The sequence below is a fragment of the Hypomesus nipponensis genome, chromosome 15 (genome assembly GCF_054491055.1).
Source record: "Hypomesus nipponensis isolate SF chromosome 15, ASM5449105v1, whole genome shotgun sequence".
In the NCBI taxonomy this organism is placed as follows: domain Eukaryota; kingdom Metazoa; phylum Chordata; class Actinopteri; order Osmeriformes; family Osmeridae; genus Hypomesus; species Hypomesus nipponensis.
In genome coordinates this window covers 9,162,365-9,183,794 of record NC_140375.1, presented here as the reverse complement: position 1 = coordinate 9,183,794, position 21,430 = coordinate 9,162,365, and the positions used below count along the sequence as shown (strand labels likewise).

Genomic DNA, 21,430 nt, shown 5'->3' with positions numbered 1-21,430 from the left:
TTTATATAAAGTTGTTTTCCCTATGGAGAAAGTTGAACTTGTATATTGCCTGTATATTTTGGGCTGCATTTAAATATGTCCATTATGTATAAACAAAGAGTAAAAAACATTGAATACATGCTTAAGATACTTAATAAATCTTATTACATTTACAAAGCCAAGTCATTTTCTTCACATAGAATCCAGGTTAATGTGAGCGTATTTTCGCACTCTGCTGCCTCTTCTCTACAGCTTCTTGACTCCTGTTGAAGTGGGGGTTGTGACGTTGGCCCAATCAGGAAACGTGTTCAGGTCAAACATCGCCGTACCCCAAGTGTTGAGGGCAATGTTGGCGGTCAGTACCCCGAATATGTTCAGAACAAACCCAGCCTTGGCCTGTTTTTTGTGAGAAAAACACTTGTAACTGCAGTAGCACTGCATGTTAACTGGGAGTTTCACAATTGTAAATATTTTGCATAAATGTTAGATAATATTTAGTGAAATGATTTGATTTTAAAAAGGGTAGAAGGTCAGAACCTTGTTTTTAGAGATATTATCAAGAGGAAAAAACTAAAAAATCTGACTAAGTATGTGATGCTTTAAGTTTAAGGATAAAACATGGGAGAAGCAAATGAACATTGCCTATTCCAATACGCAAATTGGTCCTACCATGTCTATGACTTTAAGGTTGCCATGGGAGAAGGCGATGGCATTAGGGGGTGTGGCCACGGGCAGCATGAAGGCCAGAGAGGCACAGATGGTGCAAGGCAGCATGACGTACAGAGGGTGCAACTTGAGTGCAGTGGCCTGTGGAATGAACAAGGTCACTCAAGGGTCCTAAATGTTGAAATATGTATTGATGACATGCCATCTTAAACATGCGTGTTGTTTCCATGGGCACATTTTGTAAGTGTGTGCATACGTGTGCCGTCTAACCATGGAAGCAAGTACAGGAAGGATGAGGGATGTCGCAGCAACGTTACTGGTGCATTCAGTGAAGATGGCCATCAGCAGACTTACAACAAGGGCAATGGAAAAGGGAGGGAGGGCCTGCAAGGGCACCAGACTCTGCCCAAGAAACCTAGACAAGCCAGATGTCTAGACCCACAAAATATCCAACAAAGTTAGAATCAAAGGTTTACACAGACCTCAGCATAGGTATAGCAGGCATAAAAGCTATATAGCCACATAACAGCTATATAGCTACTTAACAGCAAGGCAAAATATGGTTATCATTGCATATGTTACAGAGTAAGACTAAAACAAGGTAAAGAGACAGTACTTCAGAAATGTTCTTGAATGGTTATTGATATTTGGCAGCAGGTTAGATACAGGTGAATTTACCTCACTACCCTTGGCCAGTGCAAATCCTCCTCCCAATAGCAAGATAAGGTTCCATGGCATCTTCTTTTGGACTATGTCCCAGGTTATCAGGGTAGATGGGGCTTTGAGAGAACTGCCTATGGGAATCAATGAAATGAAAGTAATGGGAGGCACTGATGTTTTATTATAGCGCTTGATGTTTTTGATCAAAGGAAAATGAGGTAACAAAGTAAAGTTCAATCTTTTTTACACGGTCAGGGTTATATATGTTCTTTTGATACATACGGCCATTAAAAACACACTGGGGCTGTAACACTAAATAGATTCATGACATGGCAAATGCAAGGAAATATTTGGATAGTAACCCCTCCCCCCACACACAGTACACACCAACAGAGAAATCCCCACATCTAGGCATCTGAGAGGGGATGATGAAGAACAGCACTGTTATGAATACGGACACTGTCGCATCAGTGACAAACCTGGAGATGGATCAAAAGACAGTGTTGTTCTGGGAAAAAAACAGGACTTATTTTGGAACTCTGATCAAGCAGTAATGTAACATTCCAGTAGCAGGGTTCCCGCAGGAAGTCTACAATTCAGAATTTTTAATTTAAGTCCTTAAAAAAAATTTTTTAGATCGAAATGTCCATTAAAAGGCTTCAATTGTGTTAGTAACTTCAGTAGCTTTTGCAGCATTTTCAATGTTCACTCACAACAATTATTTTAATAGCTGTAGCCTTGAGAATTAAAGCATCAAAGAGTCATTAATAGACAGATAATGTACAAAAATAATAACATTAAAACAATGATTTTATAGATTGACTAGTTATTAGACAATCAAAAATTATAATGTGTAAAAAGGATTGATCCCTCACGTTCTGTGTTTGTTGAAGAGGGCAGAACCCCAGCCAGGCATGAACCCAGGTTCCCTGGTGACCCAGAGGAGAACCAACAGCACAAACAGCACCAGCACAGAGACCTCAGCGAAGCTCATGCTGCCCAGCTTCTTGGACTCATCCTTCACCAGCTTCATTGCCTCTTTGTCACAATCTTGGTTTGTGCCACAGCCAAAAGACTTTATGCTGCCATATAACAAAACAAACGTTGTTGTTTTGACCGCATTGGTAAAATTCTGGTTGCTATTATGTGATGTGAATTTAATGTAATTGTTTTCTATCTAGTTTGGTAGGCTTTGACTTACTTTATACCCAGGTATAGGGATTTCAGCCACAACCATGACATCATTAGCATCAGTACCATGTTAGGGAAGGCAAATCCAAACCAGCTAGTAAAGTTGATTATGTCTCCATTATCTGGGAAGAGTCTGTAGGTGAAGGAGCATTATCTTCAGTGAACTTAACATTACATTATACTATAGTTGTATCCAACATGGTGAAACTACAAACTGTTGGAGTCTTACCAGAAAAAAATATATCTGATAAACTTTTATGCTATTCATATTTCAACAAATATGGAGAAGGAGAAGCAGAAGTTGGAGGGTCAAGGTGAACCTCGGGAATGGTTGGAAGTTACTTACTCATCAACCTGGCTCTTGAAGATGATGTTGGTGGGAGCTCCAGTGAGGGTGGCGGCCCCTCCAATACTGGAAGCATAACACACACTCAGACTCAGGCCTTCGGACAAACTCAGATACTTTGCTCTCTCTTCAGCCTTCTCTGCTCTGCTCTCTCCATAGTGCTCACTGTGGAGAGAGAACCAGTAGTTTAGGAGTAATTTGGAGGACTAGAGCAGGGGTGGCCAACCCTGGACTAGAGCATTGGATGTCCTTCACCATAACCGTGTTTCTGACAACTTCACATGTTTTAAACATGACAAAGTTTCATGAGCATGCATAGTAACACAAAAAGTATAACAAGTAATGATGTGCAAAGCAGAGGTCCTAAGACTACTCCTCCAACTTTGACACATCAACATCTCTCAAATGTTTTGGACTATGCCCTTGTTTTTATTTACAGCAGAGAGAAAATGATGGAAACGCTACCTGTTAGAATGAATTACAATTTGTAATTGGATATGTTATTTTGGTTATATTTAAAGAAAGAACACAGATTAATTTATGACTGAAGTAATTAATTGATTCAGGCAGAAGATTCTGGTTACTATGAGTCCTAAAGTCTCGCCTGGGGTTTTTGAAACTCAGCAAATCTGCAACAGATCAAGACTCACCCCATGGTTGCTGTATGGATCTGTATTTTAGCTTGCACTCGCAAAGGCCTGGATGTAGGAATGTGAGCGATGGCCCAGTGATTGTATGATGTAAATTGTAGTGAAGCTATTCCTACCCATATCGACGAAGCTGTCTTTAGGCTGGAACTCCTTGCTGTCTAGGTCTTCTGTGGTGTTATCCATCTCGAAGGCTCGGTTCTCAAGGCCTTCAGGCCCAGATTTGGAAGTCACCAGGTCCATGTCCCTCTCCTCCGCCTGGGCCTCTGTGTCAGATAGCTGCTGCAGCACAGCGCTGGTAATGGGCAGCATCATGGCCGTGGAGGCTGTGTTACTGATCCACATGGAGAGGAATGCAGTGGTAACCATGAAGCCCATCATCAGACTGGGGAATGGACAGTAGAGGGGGAAGGTAAGACAAAAGGTGGAAAGATGGAGAGCAAAGTAGGACACAAAGAGATAGGAGAGGACAAAAGTCAAAAACGATTTTGCAATCAATTGATCAGTACAAATCAGTTTGGTACAACAAGCGTATTCATTAATATGTTGCAGTTCAATATGCAAAAGGAGAAACAGATCAAGAGAAGGTCTCACAGAGCTGGTTTCACCCCCACCCCCAACAGCACCCGGAAAGCAATCCTTTTGTGTAGATTTGTGTGCTCCACAGCGATAGCCACCATCAACCCACCAATGCCCAGTACAGTGGAGTCCTTCATGTACTGGTTACACACCTACCCAGCAGGATAGAGTACAGGGTGGTGTGAATTATTTTTCTATTTAATTCAGAATCAATATAAATTGATCAAAAGCTCAAAAATCTAATTTGAATCAGACTTCCTGAATTTACTCTGATGTGAATCTGACAGATATAGGCACAATATTTTTACAAGGATAAACCATAAAACTTAAAATATGTATGAATTGAGTGTTTCTCAAGAAGAGGATCAGAAATTAAAAGATTTGCTTAGATGAGGCACACCTCACTTGACTCCATGATGCCCATCATGGGGAAGAGGATGACAGGCAGCAGGGCGGTGATTGCCAGGGGGATGCACTCTGTGCACCAGAACACAGCCATCAAGATGATCACATAGCCACAGCGAGATTCCTGGAATGAAAGAAAGTGGCTAATGTTGGACTACAGTATTTGTTCTTTCCATGTCCTTCCCAAGGCTGGTTACATGTTTATTTTACACAGTATCTTGATTTAGATATTAGAAGAAATTCTAAATAATTTTTGTTTTCGGGCTGTTACTCGCACACAAGTTCTATGCTGACACTTCCTGGGAAATAATCATTATTTTTACAATTGCTATCTGTTAATTGACAATATTTATGAATATAGCTGGCCCTGGTCTTAATACTCTCTCTGCTGATCTGTCACTTGTCTAACTTGTGTTAACAGTATGATCCAATATGGTAGAGTGCCAACTTGTAACCCAATCAGCAAAATGTCCTTGTTATTTTATAGTGAGTGATAAAATATATTGGCATTAAATCATATCACTTCAGAGACATAAAACCAAATTACTTTTATGTAGTATCTTAGAGCATGGCTGTGTAGTTTTATTGCAATGGAGGGCAAAGTATATCGTAAAATTATTATCTTGATCCAAAAGTGTTTCTTTTACTAAGAATCAACATTCTATGAAAATTTTTCAAATGTAGCAGTCAACTGCTAAATGTCACAATTCATGGACATTACAGAATGCATGTGAAGTTTTACAGGATTTAACAAATTGCAGGTAAGTAAGTTGTAATTCTTAAATATATATATAATATATATATATATATATAATTGTTTATATTATGTATTAATATAAACATATAGTATTCATAATTATTGTATGTTTCATGTTTTGGTTACCCAGTGTTTTTGGATGCAATTGTTTATAATCATTGACCTATGCACTTTTGTAAAGCTCTCTCTTTCGCTTAGTCTATCCATTAGTCGCTTTGGATAAAAACATCTGCTAAATATATAAATGTAAATGTTTTCTTCTAAGAGGAGAAATCAGGCAAACCTCTATACAGCTGACGAGCAGACTCCTGCACGCGCACACACACACTTACCATTCCAGGATTGACCAGTGGCAAAGGTAGAATAACCAAGGGTGACAATAATATTATCAAATAATTCCGATACCTCCAGAGCCATCTGAGGAAGCCAGCCATGATCCCAGTCTTCTACTGATACTCCTGCACTTGGATTGTTTTACAAGATAAATGGCCACACTTTCACATTGTTCAAGTGAGAGACCAATAGATAAAGAGACTGAATTAAACATTAACTTTTTAGCTGGCAACATAACATGTATTACCATTAGATTGTTTTCACAAAATATATTGATTGAGACAAATATTCTATACATATTCAATTTTTTATTATTGTATCACAACTCATCCAACTCAATAGATCTCTCCTATGAATTTATAAAGTTATTTATTACATAAATATATTCAAAAGTAGTTTGTCAACAAAAAGAAGTATTTTTTATAAAATAAAACACAAAAACACCCCCTTTCATTCAGAATTGGACAGTCCCTTTGAGACTCAAAAAAGATCAAATGAGTACTCAAAGCAGACTGCAAATTTGGCAAACGCTTTGAGGGAAACATCAAGCATGCAAATAATAAACAGAAGACAGTGCTCTGTGGAGAGAACATTTATGCATTCAAAATGGGAAACAATATTTAAAATATCCTTTCAAGAAATGTAAACTTATTGTAGTGGTTTTAAGTGATTTTGAAAAATTGTACTTGTAGCTCAACCTTTTAAATTATTATCTTAACATCAATATACCCTTTTACTTCAAAATAGTTTGTATTAATAGGAAATTCTACACCACAAAAAGCTGATACAAGCTTAAGTTAAAGGGTGAACTTTAACTTAAAATTGAGGGAAAATGAAAATGACGTTTGCTTTCAGCACATCAGCCTCTTTTCTTCCCTTAGATGAATGCATATTATGCAAAATATGAGGATATAAGCTTCTCACAGGTTCATGTTTTTGAGGGTATATCTTTGTGTCCACTAATGTCATCACAACCATCAAGAAGCAAGAAGGTATTCAAGAACTTACTTTCACAACAATAGGCAAGCTTATTAAAACTGCCCGGTTCTCATCTACCAACTGGCCACAGGCAAAATTAGGGTCTCATCATAGTTGCAGTCTACCATCGGGATATATAACTTCTGTTATATTTTTATATGTATACTGATACATATATACAAATAAGATTTTTTACCTCCTTCTCTTGAGATTCTTCTCAGAAGAGTACGTAGCTTCAGGTAAATACATGAATAACCTGTTGAGAAAATTCTTAAACAGATCTGGGTAATTTTTCCAAAAACAACTCTCATATCAAGCAGTTTATGATGGTATAATCAAAGAGCATACTGACATGTTAATTTGGTATCTTATTCTTTTTCTTACCTTTTAACAACAACAAAAAAAGATCCCATCATACAAAAACGATTCTTGAGAGAGTAAAACCTTGCATACGTTCAACTAACTATGATGAGGAATTTTTCAGTTTTCTGTGCGATAATACAAATAAGAGCAATTACGTGATCCTGTAACAAAAATGTTTAAAAACCTAACATAATAGTAAAGAGAAAAAAATAATTACATTTTATCTGTAAATTCATCAATAGTATCAACGTTCAAAAATAAAACTCGAAAGCAGAAACTGTGCTTCAGACACCAAACTGAAAACGTGTCTACTGTCAATCGACAACACGTCATTTCTTGCCTAAAGTGTACCCCACATGATACTGTAAAAGAAATATGAAGTCAAAAAGTATCTGACACACAGATAAAAAATGTCCATTCTAAAACACGATGACATGGAGGCACGTGTCAACGCAGTGTTATCAAAAGGTTCAAAACACAAAATTACATAAATTGCAAACATTTCTTCTTTTGTAGCTTCAGGAAGTTGTTAGTTAACGGTGTTGTGCTCTCCTGCCTTGGCAGTAGTTTTGTTGAACAAGTGAAGAGACAGTAGAATTACTATGTTTTGGAAGCAGCACATTTTCATTTTATACTAGCCTCTTGTGATAGTTTGTGCCTCTAACATCTAATAGTAAAGATTAATGACAACTGTGAAGTGGAGGTCTATGGCAGGCAGGCAATACATTGTTTCTGAATTGGAATTGAGGGGGACTATGGGATTGTTCTTCCCAGTTATTGGAAAAAGGAGACATTTACATAGGGATGGGGGTTCTAGTGACCTGGGTTAATAGGCCTCTTTCTGAGTGTGCATCTGTTCCTGGATCTTCTGAAGCATCTCTTGCATTCGCCGTAACTGTGAAGGGAATAAGAAATGGGATTAGAAAACTAGTACAAACTCCTGTTAAATATAACAATACAATACCTTTACACAGGCTGATGAGAATAATTATAGTTTAAAAATCAAATAAAAAACAGAATCTGCCAGGTGGAGTATGTCAACAGTGCAATGGGGCGGTCCAATCAATATATAGATGCAAATTAATTACTGTTACATGACCACACCTGCAACTCAACCGTATCCAATCACACCAAAGTATGGACAGCTCGGATCAATAGGTTTGTTTTGTCTGAAACATGTGTCATGATACAGATGCTTTTGTGTCTGTTTCATGACATTTTCAGTCCTATCCTGTTACTACTGACCAGTTCTCCAGTTATTTAGCTACGACTGGATATTATTATAATATATGTACAGTAACTGTCAGTGAGCCTCATCACAATGTGAGGGGATTTATTATGAATCGGCCATAGAGATTAATTTAACCCAAAATATTTAACAAAATGCATTGAGAATGGCCATGTACAGTAGGCTACTGTTTGTGTGTATAGAAATAGACATGTACAGTGCTGTTTATGTCAAACTGACTTACCTACCACACCTTCAAAATCCAAAATAACATTTGTGACAAACTTGTGTTTGCAAAGTTTTAATGATGGTTTAATACAGAAAATAAAAAGACAGAAAGCAACACTTTCTGTTATTTAGAAAAAATGCTTTTGGGGGGAGGAAGGAGAAAATCAGTTGGATTGTGCTTGTATACTGTGGTTCGTTGTATGCCTTTAATCCATTGATGAAACTCATGTCAAGGTTTCTTATGACTGGGACAGGGTATTTTTGGGGGCTTGTAAAATCAGTAAACTAGCAGAACTGTTTACAATTTGCAGACAGCTTAAATAAATAAATAAATAAATAAATAATGCCACGGTTGATTCCATCAAGAAAGACTATCCTTGCTAATGTGACCTTGTATATTCAGGTCCACTCCTACAAGGGTTTGAGGCGTACCTTGACACTGGTCCCAAACTGAACATTTGACCTGTAAGATTGTGCTGTAAGCTGGTTGAAGCATTGCCTATCCAAACCTTTCAGATCTAACTAAACGTCTGGGGAGTGGGAGCTCGGAGGGAGGTGTTCAGACAAGCGCTTCAATCACATTTTTGGACTTGATGACCAACCATTACAATGAACACAGAAAGCCCAAGAGTAAAAGTATACATGTGAGTGATTGACAGCCTAGAAAGAGTCCCGTGTCTAAGCCAGGGTCAGAGTTCTGTGTCTAAGCCAGGGTCAGAGTGGGTGTCTGAGTGCTCATGTGGGTCGAGATGCTCTTGCTTGTGAGTGTTTTTGTGGTTGTGGTCCAAGTGACCGTGGTCCAGGTGTTGTACCTCTTCATCTTTCTCTCGGATCAGCTTCTCTGTGTCCGTGTCCGCCACACCCGGTACCACAGGGATGGGGAAGTCTGTTCCACTCTCCCTGGTTAGCTTACTGCAGAGGCAGACACATGGTGTACAGGACATTCAAGTAGTTTAACAGGTGTGTAGAGAGTCGCTGTGGTGCATGTTTGCATTATTTAAGCGTTAGTCGGAATTCTAGGAGTGTGTGGGTGAGCGTGTGTGTGTGTTGGGGGTGGATGAGGGGCGTACTTGCGGTTGCGCTCCTTCACCACCATCCGGGTCATGCTCTGAATACACTGGGCTCTGTAGTTCTCATAGTGGGTCTCCCGTGTCACATCCTTCAGGTCCTGCATGTGTGTCCTCACCAGCATATTCCTCAGCTTGACAAAGTCACAGTGTGCAGAGTTTTCCACTGTTGAATGGGAGCGGGAATTTTTTTAGGAAATGTGACAAAGGCAGGTATACCCCTGATATGAAAATATAACGGACATGTTGGCTTTCATTAAAGCCAAACCATACACTACACTCGATTGCTCACATAATTCCAATGACATATTATCACTTAATATTATTCTTCAAAAGAATATCCAGACAGTGGTTACCTTCCACTATGCCCCATGGGTAGAGACGCCCCCTCACTCTCTTCCCCTTGGCCTCCACCACGGTGTTGCTGCCAATCACAGCAAATGGGATGCTGTCCTGGAGGAGAGAGACGCATACGCAGAGATGGACGTAAGTGGATTTAGGGAAACAAATGTGTCATGCAGTGATTAAGAGCATGTCTGTTACCATTTCTCATGACCCAATGCCCTCCTTCCCCTTGGTCTCTTTGCTTCCTTCTCTCACATCCTGTACACTCTCCATCCACCCCAGACAGCACCCCTAATGTACCACCATTTTAAAACATAAGATTGATAGAAGTAGGAAGTAGGTGACTCTTCAAGGCTACGTAATCGTTAACATTGATGCAGTGGACATGTTATATTACCCCCTGACAAACGAATCTCTTAAATAAGGAGTTATACCTCCATTTTAAAAGGGTTGTCAATAAGGTTTATGAGTAAGTTAGTGAGTGGGTAGTGTGAGGTAACATCGAGAGAAAGGATTACGTTTTGATTGTCTTTTCCATGAACGTAACTTACTTTGTTTTCACAGGTCATTGAGCTTTTCTATGAGCGACCAAGGGTTTAAATGAATGTGGCATTATGTTCTGTTTTAGCTAAGTCATACATGATGAGATCATACATGGAACCTTGTACTGCTCTTAGAATCTAGATTGAAGGAAATGACTTTGGATGATTCCGGTCGGGGTGAATCTGGTTTACCTTCAGTTCCTGATCCTGCTGCTTGAAGTCCTCATCCTCATCTGAGTCACAGTCGGGGAACTGGTAGATCTTGATCCCATACTGCTCTATCTCTTCTCGGATCTACACGTCCGGTCAATGGAGGTGTAGAAAAGAGAGAGCAAAAGGGAGCAAGGTTGCATTATAATGTTGAGGGGCAGTTCTATGGGCGTAGGTGAACCCCTTTTGACATGCTTGTATGTGAAAAGGGTTATACAAATACATTTTAATTTGATTTGCAATGAAGTGTGATTTTCTTCAGGTATGGTATTTCAATAAAACACTGAGGGCCTCATTTACTTACAGGAATAGTGGCCATTTTAGGCGTAAAATAGCGGGTAAAGACAAAGTCAGATGGCTGAGCGGTAATGGAGTCGGGCTAGTAATCAGAAGGTTGCTGGATCGATTCCACCGTGCCAAATGATGTTGTGTCCTTGGGCAAGCCACTTCACCCTACTTGCCTCGGGGGGAATGTCCCTGTACTTACTGTAAGTCGCTCTGGATAAGAGCGTCTGCTAAATGATTAAATGTAATGTAAATGTATAAAACCGTATTTACAAAGCCAGCGCACTTGAGTAAAAATGCAGATTACTGCTGTTGGGAGGCTATAAGGGAAAGTTGGTGTGTGTCGCAAAGAGATGGGAGGAGAAGTATATTTCTTCCTTGTAACATGTTAATGTTAGCTGTAACTTTGTGAACCAATATTTCTATCTCCTGTTTGCCAAACCTTTTTCTTTTCCTCAAATCACCCATGGTGGCAGTAACATGCAGGCGATTTCTCCTGTCTTTACACTAAAGGGCGGAGTAAGGCGCTGATTGCCCGACGAGGATCTGGTTTGATAAATACCACGCAAAATGCGGAAATACACCGTGCGCTATTTGTGGTTGGGCAAAGGCCAGATTAAGCTGCGGTCGAAATTTTTGTGAATGAGACCCTGACATTCTTGAATTGAGGATTGTGAGCCCATACAATCAAAAAGTCCAAGAAGTCACGGAGGGAATCACGTTTTCCCATAAACAGGATAACTTGTAGAGTGGTTATAACATACCTTCATTTTCTTTTTCTTGACCTCAGTAGGGGTGAGTGTGTCTGCCTTTGCCAGTATAGGCACAATGTTGACTTTCTCATGCAGGGCTTTCATGAACTCCACATCCAGAGGTCTGAGACTGGAAGAGATGAACAAAAAACACTAAAACACTCGCAGGGGTTTCCTAAATTGGAAAATGCCAAGACCGAAATAGCTATAGAAACATTGTGATAGTCCACACAATTTAATGATGACATAACAAAATGCATTTATAATTCGTCCTTCCTTGGTTAGCCTCACAGTGGCCAACAGAGGGAGCTCTGTCCATGTCTATCTGGCTTTGCAGCGTCATAACTGTCCTAAAGATTTCCTTCCTCAATAAACAGTGGTGTGAAATGGAGCATTAATGTAGACAAAAGTACTGCATTACCAATCACCATGGTGATTGGAGGGAAAGTTTGCATTGCACAAGATATAAATCTATCTTTTGGTGAGTGAGGGTGGATTCATGCAATGCCTGCTACATTAGGAACATATAGGGCCTCATGCAACCTTTAAAGTATGTACTTGTATTCCTGTACTTTTTTGCACATTCGTATTCAAGTTAAGATGTGCAAGAAGGACACAATTATTATGGGTCAGTTTGTATGTGAATATGGGAATGGTTAGGAAGCAAGTGGTCTATTTATCCTATTATATCCTTCTAGTTAGGATAGATTGACTAGTTATCCTAAATATGTTCCATTGCCTTGATCAAACCACCATTAGAGGCAATACCTGCCAGTGAAAGTTAAACAGAGACTACAAGAAAAGGGGTTAGCTTCACAGAATTAGCCTCTCAATCTGTGCTGTACCCATGGCCGAACGGGGAGATAAAGTAGAGGCAGCAGTGCACACGGTTGTCCTGGATATTCTTGCGGTTGAGGCCGCTCTCGTCCCTGAAGTACTGCTCAAACTGCTGGTCGATGTAGTCCGCCACCGACTTCCAGCTAGGGCGGGGGATACACAGAGACACACCAGCACTGAGGCAATGCAGGCACACAGGCACCCTGCTAGTTTTAGTTCAATCATAGAGCTCTGGCTGAAACACTGTAGAAATGACACAAGTCATGTGACTGCAGAAATGGTCTAGTCCATGTGTATAGACATTTTGCTTCTAGGACTGTGAATGACAACCAATCATTTCACCATGATGAGTCAGTATCGGGAATTATGCAAAGTGCAATAACCAGGTTTTTGATTGTAAAGCTTCACAATGACAGACACATCATTCAGAGTAAGGATTTTTGACATGTACCATTCAGTGTTGTTGACAGCATCTCCAAAACCTGGGGTGTCCACAATCGTAAGCTTGAGCTTGACACCTTTCTCCTCAATGTCCACTGTGTGCTTGGTGATCTCAACAGTCTGAGTGATCCGTTCTGGTCAAAACACACACACAGCATGATGGCTTCCAAAATACTAGATCATCTTGGTAGCCAAGTTTGGACAAACGTCCAAAAGATTGTCTCACCTTCAGCATTGAGAAGCTTCCTGTCCTTGTAGAGGTCTGTGAGGAAGAGGCTATTGACGAGGGTGGACTTTCCCAGACCAGACTCTCCTTATACCAGAGTATGGAAAGGGAGAAAAGGAATCAATGTGGGAATTAGCAGAATATCAAACTTGTTTCCCCTCCTTTCCTTCCTACTCACCTGCAACCATGAGGGTGAAGTCAAAGCCCTTTTTGACAGATTTGCGGTGCACCTGATTTGGAAGTGTGGCAAATCCTACATACTCCTTGTCTTGGTCCTGAAAAACAAAGACATACCCTATTGATATCTCAGTGATTTCTGAAGGGAGACTGTACACTGAAGTTAAGTCACAAGTGAGTAGAAACTTGCACCCAACCATATTCAATTATATAAATTGTACAGAGTTCGAACAATGCAATGTTCCTTCAACATATTCACAACCCCAAACCAATTTCAATTTTTAGAGCCAAATCCAAGTCAAAAGAAAAGCAAGCAAACAGTCTTGCTTGAATGAAACCATTTAGCAAACCAACAACTTTATAATATGTAAACAAAGAAAAAATTGGAAAATCCATTTCATGAACCCATAGCCTTTCAACCTCCATGGTCAGATGTATGCAGTCATGCCAAACCAATAAAGTCTCTCCTTATGTCATGATATTACGCTAATGAAGGTCCTACAGCAGCAGCAGCCATACTAAAAGTCTCTTTCATCATTATCAAAGAAAAAATGCCAAAGAACAAGAAAAACACTGTTCAGTGTTCAGTTTATACTGCCTTCAAATTGACACTCAGTGGTTTCATTTATGAAATAGATGCCGGGGCCTGAGATTACTTGGGGCGAGGGAGCTGCCGACTTATTGGAGGGTTTTCCCTTTCCTTGTCTTTTCAAAATGCCCCTGCAGTTACCTCGGACGTGTCGTACGGGTCAAAGCGGCCCCAGGGGCTCTTAGGCCTTGTAGGGCTGAGAGGGGAAGACAGGTCATAGTCCAGACCGCCCAGCTGCAGTCTGGACTCTACACCTGGTTCTGGCTGTGCCCTGCCAGCCGTGGGTGGCCGCAAGAAGGTGGGTGTCCCCGGCGTATGGGGGTGGTCTTCCCCTTCCGCCTCCCGGTCCACTTGGTGCTCGTGGCCGGGATGGGGGTGGCCATGCCCCCCGTTCTGGTGGGGGTCTTGGAGGATGTTCTCCAGCTCTGAGTCTTCGGAGTGGCTTGAGTGCTGGGGGTGGACCAAGTGATGGTGCACAGGGATTGGGAAGGCAGTATAGAAAGATGGTGGTCAGGCAGGAAGGGATATTGAGATGGATGGAGGACAGGAGAAGGTGGAACAGAAGAAACGGTAACAGGGGAGTTCAAGGATGAAAAGAAAGAAGGAAATATATATTGTTTTGAGTGGTTAGAGACACTATTAACGTTGTAAAGGTAAGCTTTGAGGTTAAACAAGTAAGAGAGATCATTAGTAGTATGAGTACATTTATGGGTGGGCCTAGGTACAGCATCAAGGGGGCGGAAGAGATCCAAAGAAACAGAAAGGAAAGAAGATACCGATTGACTCAACTTTAACATAACCCACAGAAACTGAAAATCTTTTCTGATGGGTTGATTTACGAGGTTCAAATGCAGAAGGAAGTAGATCCACGACTGGCAACTTGCATCAAGCCAAACCTCCACTTCCAGCGGAGATACTCACCCTGACCAACACAGATGAACCTAAACGAACCCGGACGCTTCAACTGCATTCTCATCATTTAGATTACCTTTCTGACTTTGTTGGCAAAATAAGGATATGTCTGGTTGCACGTGTATGGCTGGATAAAGGATTCTCTCTGCTAAGCAGTTTGAGCCATGACAGATGCTGGAGACAATTCAATAAAAAAGTAGCCAAGTCATAGAAAGAGGCATCTAATGGGCTGCACTATAAGGTCAAGAGGCATTGCCTGCATATTCACATTATAAATGTAACGTTAGAACAAAATCTAGAAAACATTTTTTCTGAATTTTGCAGAATTGTACCATGACCATTACCGTTTTTCTCTTCCTCTTCCCAAGCCACAAGAGGAAACCAACTGAATAACAAAAGACAATACACACTATTCATGTGTTTAACAGCGTCGGTACACGTGAACGTACTTGTGTGTGCATGTTCTAGGTGGATGCTCAAGTTACCAAAGGTCTACTGGTTCAAAAATGTCTACAGGTTTCCCAGCTTGCTCCATGCTAAATAATGCAGTGGCATTGAGAGGGCTAGAAGGCGATTCTGACTCAAGAGGACAAAAAAAAGTCATTCAGGACAGCAAAGTATATAGGGCTCATATCTCTGTTCAATAATTAAGTTACCCTTTGTTGAGGAATTAAAGTGAGGCTACAAATGCACAAAGATAATTTTCTATTCCTTCCAAACCCAATTTTACCAGACAAACCCATTTGTCTTTTCTTCAGTGAGCTGATAGCGACCTGTAAGAGGTTTGGAGGAGTGGGGTTCTGGGGCATATTCTGGTTACCTGCTCGGCTTCATGGTCCCTGGTGTGGTCAGGGGACGGTGGGGCGGAGTCCTGCTCGTCTGAAGATGAGTTAACCTCATGGTCACTGTCCTCCATTGCCACTGGTGCTACAGTGCACTCTGCAATCTCCATCCAGAACGGAACATGCATTTGGAGTGGAGGTGGAGGTGGGCAAGGACAGGGTGATAAGGGCAGCGAGGTGAGGGTTGGGGGCAAAGACCAATCCAAGAAGTGGCAAAAGTGTGAGTGGAAATGGTAGAACAAGTGGAGGGGGGTGGGACAGAAAACCAAAAAAAATAAAATAAATAAACCTGAAACAATGAATGACACAGACATCTGGATCCCTGGATTCTGCCATAGAAAATGTTTTGGTTTCGGAAGCCAGGATAAGGAAAAGGGCTGTCCACTTGAATAACACGTAGAGGGGCTGAGCACTTCATAGTGGAAAGTGCTGAAAGAATTGTGGGGACCGGCCATCTGCCACTCCAGCCAAGCATAGTGTTTTGCATTTGTGCCGTCACACTTAGTGTAGGTTAAATTATTTAATTCTTCCTTTTGGATGCTTGAAACACAGCGTTGTATGAGACATACGGATTCAGCTGCAGGTGTGTAACACACTGAATATTTAGTCGTCATTCAAGTGAATTCAGTTTACTTTCAACCTTCTCTATTCATTTGATGCACTATTCTTCCTTAAATTTATTATGCAAGGTTTCCCATGTAATCCGAACAAAGCTTTTCATGTTATCCGAACAAGATTTTTAGAGTCATCCTCACAGCTTTAATTGCAAAAGGATTTTGTGCTTAGGGGCTGGAGGAAATTAATAGGTTGAAAGATTAGAGGGCCAATGACCTGTTTTTCTCGGCCATGACCAAACTACGTGATCAATGTTCAATCTATTCTGTAGTGCTGGACAGCCATGTGTCCCACTTCCGGAGGTAGTCAATAGAAGCCTTTGCCTACGCTGGTCCAAAGATGGAGTGTTTGTCATCCAGAACAGACATTTACACATAATCCTGTACTTAAAAACAGTTATATAGCTAATAATACACAGTTTTGACCAATCATGTATTAAATTCAAGCTTGAGGGAAAACTTGGTCCCAATAAATACTGTCCCACTAGGTAGAATCCATCTTATCAGTAAAGAGAGAATAGCTACAGGATCAAATTAATACAAATTATAATTCTAATTCACAAAAATATTAGAAATATATTTTTAACTATTCTGATCCAGTATTTACAACACATTAGGCCTAACTCTAATTTAATATATCAACTATACATTTTTCCTAAATGGCAATGGAAAAAACAAATTTTCCACATGGTACCTGAATAAATTTTCCACAGGAATAAACTATACCTCCACCAAAAGATAACCTCACCTGCTTTCTTGTAGTACCTTGCCTGTGGTAACCTTTACAGACAGCCTGGAATTCTACCTCTGTGGAACCAATGTTTCAAGCCCTTCCCACGAGCCGGTGCAGGAGATGGCCAGAACCTTGTGCTTTTATATGGCCACCGACAACCCCCCCCACCCACCCCAACACCAGGACACAACGTCCTTCAGCCCCATCGAGCTGTCCCACTGCCCCGGGGAAAACCATCATGAGCATTGACACACCAATATAGTATCACACCACCATGCTTCGTTACTAAACCAATGCTGTGGCAGTACCACCTACACGTCATGGGGAGTGGTGCGTATAATGGTACATTACCACTGAGTTTCAAGTTATCCATGAGGAAGCCAAAAGCACTAACTGGGTCATGTCATTTTGTATTACACTATACTGGAGTGGACTCATCTGATCATCTCCCTAACGTTACAAAGCTAATAAATAAATAAATTAGGCCTAACTCAACAAAACCATAGTGACGATTACCTCAAAGTCCCGGCAATATTATGCATGACTGTGGTCAGGTAGGATTCTCATTTTACACTTAGTAAACCCAAGTTTGTCGACTAAGCAACAATAGAGCCGTTTCCCTTCACGCATAGCACTATTTCAGCTGTCAGTTTGCTAGAGTGTGTGATTATCTGTGGTATAAAAGTCTAAGGAGCATTCAAGCCACAACTGAGAGGGATTTAAGATGAGTTTAAGGGATTTCGCTGCAGACAGATCTCCCATTCCCTCGCCTGTGCTGGTTGCCAAATACAAAACATAGCCTCTCGAGTTCTTCATCCGACACTATGACACAGTCAAAAGGGAACATTTGAGACAGCATTAAACCACTTGTATGTCTAGAGAAATGAGTGATTCTCACAGAATGCAACCCATCCCAGCACCAGATCTCATAGTATCCTACAGCTCACCATCCAGACCAAAACAGAGGCACCAGATTCTTGAATATGTGGGTTTATTTAGGCTCAATCACTCTGTCATGCACCACCAAGGTCTGCCTAGAAGAATTATGTTCTAAATGTGAACCATGGCAACATCCAAAGAAAACTTAATTATATAGGCTACTCAGAATAAACTCAGATATTAATCTTTATAGGCATCTATTATTGGAGAAAATAAGTGGGAACATTCTCATATGACTTTTTGTTAAAACACTTTTGGGCTTTGTGTTTACTATGACTTACATATAATTTGATAGTCACATCAATCACATCACTACTTTCACAAACATGCGAGGTAGCAACCTCAAACTACATTTTGTAATTGAGAATCGCTCAATTTATAAATCAAAAATACACTGTCATGAGCCACCCAACAACACTACCCATTTGTCAATAAGCTTACAGTGACTAGCTTAAGCTAACCATTGGAGGTAACTACGTTTGCTGCTTGGAGAATACACACTACAATCCCATTCAGACTGGAGGTCAACACATGAGGAAAGACACTTGGATCAGACCACTCAGATCATTTACTGCTTTAGAAACTTGACAGAGAGCAGTGCAGAGCCCCAATCCATCCTCTGCCTCTGCTTTGGACAATCCTCCTCTAGACAATTACATAACATGTATGACCTACCTCTGAAATATCAATGTAGTTGCTTCTTAATATCACACATTGATTTGTGCAGCTAAAACACAGGAGTTAAGTAGGCTAAATGACTTTCTCTAGAGTGCACAGTAGAGGGCCTTCTGGGGCCTGAACCAGTTCATTAGGTAGGCCTAATTGCTGCTTCTTTCACTGCCATTTATTCAGGGAAAAACCATTTCATTTCAAAAACCATTTCTAACATTAATACAGGCATGCAAACAGTGTGTGCATGCCTGGGTTAGGCCAAGGCCAACACAGCATTTTGGTTTGAAAAAGGTGAGTCTCACCTAAAGGTGAGGAGTTTACATGTCTGATTAATAGGGTATTGCCTCTATAAAACTAAAGATGAACAGATCATGGTGCTTGCGCTTTCAACTGAAACAAGCACACAGGGAGATAAAACAGTTGTAATGTAGTGGTGTTCAGACTATATAAACCTACTGGTTCAAGTCCAAGGTGGCAGACTGCTGTCAAAGCCCTTGAGCAGAGCACTTAACTGGAACTGCATCTTGGTGTAGAAAAAAGCACAGATCTAATTCAACTTGACAGCAGAATACTGCAAATGAAAAGCCAGCATTAGCCATGTCATTAAAAACCTGACCATCTAAGACATTATCTCATAACTACAGGAGTTGTGGAGATGGAATGCCCTGTTTTTCATGTGTAAGTAGCTGGCAAGGTGAAAGCAACAACTTGCATATTACAAGAAGTTTGGAGGAATCAAATTATCTTTAATTCATTCTAATAACCTCTTTGAAGGGCATGTTGTGGGCCATTTCACATACGTATTGAAGAGTGTTTACCTCCAGGGTAGCTTCTATCATCTCAAAGAGCCCATTGTAGACTTAACATCAACTCGGCAGAAATGGGAAGCCATTATGGGAAGTGGGAAATGAGAGAGGAACTTTCTGAGGTACTTAAAGGTTGATGGTTTGCCAGAATTGGTCTCCGAGAAACAATTAAAGTAGGCTACATGAAACCAAATTCTATGTAAACAGCCATGCGGCTGGCAACAATACTCTGCTTTGTTAATGTTGGAACACAGTTGCAAGTTATGAGTGCCACATTGCTGAGAGATGATGTGTAGCATGTATTGTATGCGGCCCTTAAAGAACATCCACTTAGCCCTCTATGACATGGGAAATGCACAGAGACAGCTGAAAAAAGTAACAGTGCAGTATTTTGCTATTGACACTTTGATGAAAGCTGATTACAATCTTAAGGAAGTCCTAAATGACAGAATTCTTTGTACCCTGTATACAATGATGATGGTACATGGCTGTGCTTCTAGAGGGATCTGAACCACACTACACTGTGGATGAACAGTAAAGAATGTAAAGTACTTCACAACATCTGTATAAAACTTGAGTTGTTTTCTACTGAGAAGACAACACTGGGCCAACTCTTACCCATACCTATGGAGTTTTTAATCATGCACTTTTATTGAAGCGATGCTGACCATTCATCAACCCGCATTCAGCTTTCATGGTCAGAATCTGATTCCCAAGCTAGTTCTGTGTAGAATGTCAATGCGGTGGAATGCTAGGCTAGTGAGGGTTCCTAGTTGCTCACTGAATGGCAGGTGGTGAAGTGAGCATGTGTGCTCTGTGTGAATGCTGTAGTTGTTTAGATCAGTACAGCAGGGCCCTGTGTGAGGCTGCACACACAGAGAGAGAGAAAGAGACAGAGAGACAGAGACAGACAGAGAGAGACACAGAGAGAGGGAGAAAGAGGAGAGAAGAGGCAGACATGCACATAGTGGTGCTATCATAGCACTACATAAACATACAGGGGAAGAAAGCTCCACAAATACCATGTTGTGCTTCACTCAAACCCCGAGCAAAGCACCAACACTGTGAACCCAGACACCTTCCCTCGAGATGACACGATGAAGAAGAGAAAAAGAAAGATGACTCTTCCCATACACTCACTGCTCCATTCAAGTACGATTCACTGAGAAGAATTAGAAGCATATTCTTTAACTGTAAAACCACTGTGTCTCTCTGCCCAATAATGTACTGCAGGCCTTGTGGTGCTGTCAATTACAGTTAAATGGTAACATGCAGACAGCCGCACTCTCCAAGTCTGTGCACTCTCCCCACAGCATTAAACTCCTCCACCTGATCAATAGAAACATCTTAGAGAACCCAGACAGAATACAAACAATATTCATCAGACCACAGGCACACAGCTGGGGTGCCAAAGGCAATAAAACATGGCAACAACAAGCACCATGTGTTTGGAGTCATGGGAAACTGGCCATTCCTAGCACATCTCATTAAAGCCCAGTTGAGAGATATGTTGGCTGATGCAAAATAATGTTTGACCAGGAGAGTGTAAGCAGCCTGGTATGTGTCCAGATGAATGGCTGACACTGTGTATTATCATGGCGCTGCATCACTGAAAGTCATTCACAGACTTGTGTTCAGGGAAAACCTTGCATTGAAAAAGCTCGATTAACTTGCCTGTAGGTTGGAGTAGAGAAGTAAACACCCACAGACCATTACTTCAGACAAAACACACAGTCGCTGTCACACTGCCTCAGACAAACACACACACACAAGGGACAAACAGCTAAACACACAGGCCTACCTCCGAATCGCTGTTTGTTTCAGAGTTTGCTGCCATATTCTCCATTCAGGCCCCAACGGTATGCAAATAGATGCTGCCAATAAGACCAGCCAAATAAAGAGGTGGACTAAATACTAATAAAAAGGCCTTGAGAGCTTCTCAGTCCTGCTGTTGCTTCCACACTCCCAACAAGAGCTCATTATGGACTCCCTTGCTCCAGCCTCTCCTATCAAATGTCTTCAAATCTGCATAACCACATCCCTTCCTCTTGGGATGATGCTGAAATAGACACACCCCTTGT

At 40.9% G+C, this 21,430-nt stretch overlaps 2 protein-coding genes across 3 annotated transcripts; both read right to left on the bottom strand.

The window, feature by feature from the left end:
- Positions 1-152: 152 nt before the first annotated feature.
- LOC146257403 (solute carrier family 13 member 2-like) lies at positions 153-5,664 on the bottom strand. The gene is given in 13 exon segments (XM_084674736.1): positions 153-375; positions 649-786; positions 916-1,077; positions 1,324-1,439; positions 1,693-1,784; positions 2,181-2,387; positions 2,507-2,629; positions 2,843-2,960; positions 2,963-3,007; positions 3,609-3,874; positions 4,084-4,220; positions 4,469-4,597; positions 5,563-5,664. Coding segments are annotated over 13 exon segments (1,785 nt in total). The 3' UTR covers positions 153-225.
- Positions 5,665-5,851: 187 nt separating this feature from the next.
- Positions 5,852-21,305, bottom strand: septin4b (septin 4b). 2 transcript variants are annotated; one of them, XM_084673454.1, is made up of 12 exons: positions 15,564-15,683; positions 13,973-14,281; positions 13,244-13,340; positions 13,066-13,152; positions 12,850-12,973; positions 12,407-12,541; positions 11,574-11,691; positions 10,507-10,608; positions 9,784-9,880; positions 9,431-9,593; positions 9,173-9,272; positions 5,852-7,799 (listed from the first exon to the last, which is right to left on the bottom strand). In XM_084673454.1, the coding sequence occupies exons 1-12, from the start codon at positions 15,657-15,659 to the stop codon at positions 7,731-7,733; spliced, it is 1,497 nt and encodes a 498-aa protein (XP_084529580.1). In that variant the 5' UTR covers positions 15,660-15,683; the 3' UTR covers positions 5,852-7,730. The 2 variants fall into 2 exon arrangements, with proteins under 2 accessions (XP_084529580.1, XP_084529579.1); XM_084673453.1 differs by lacking the exon at positions 5,852-7,799 and adding an exon at positions 21,151-21,305 and having other exon boundaries at positions 8,447-9,272; positions 15,564-15,689.
- Between the last annotated feature and the right edge of the window lie 125 nt (positions 21,306-21,430).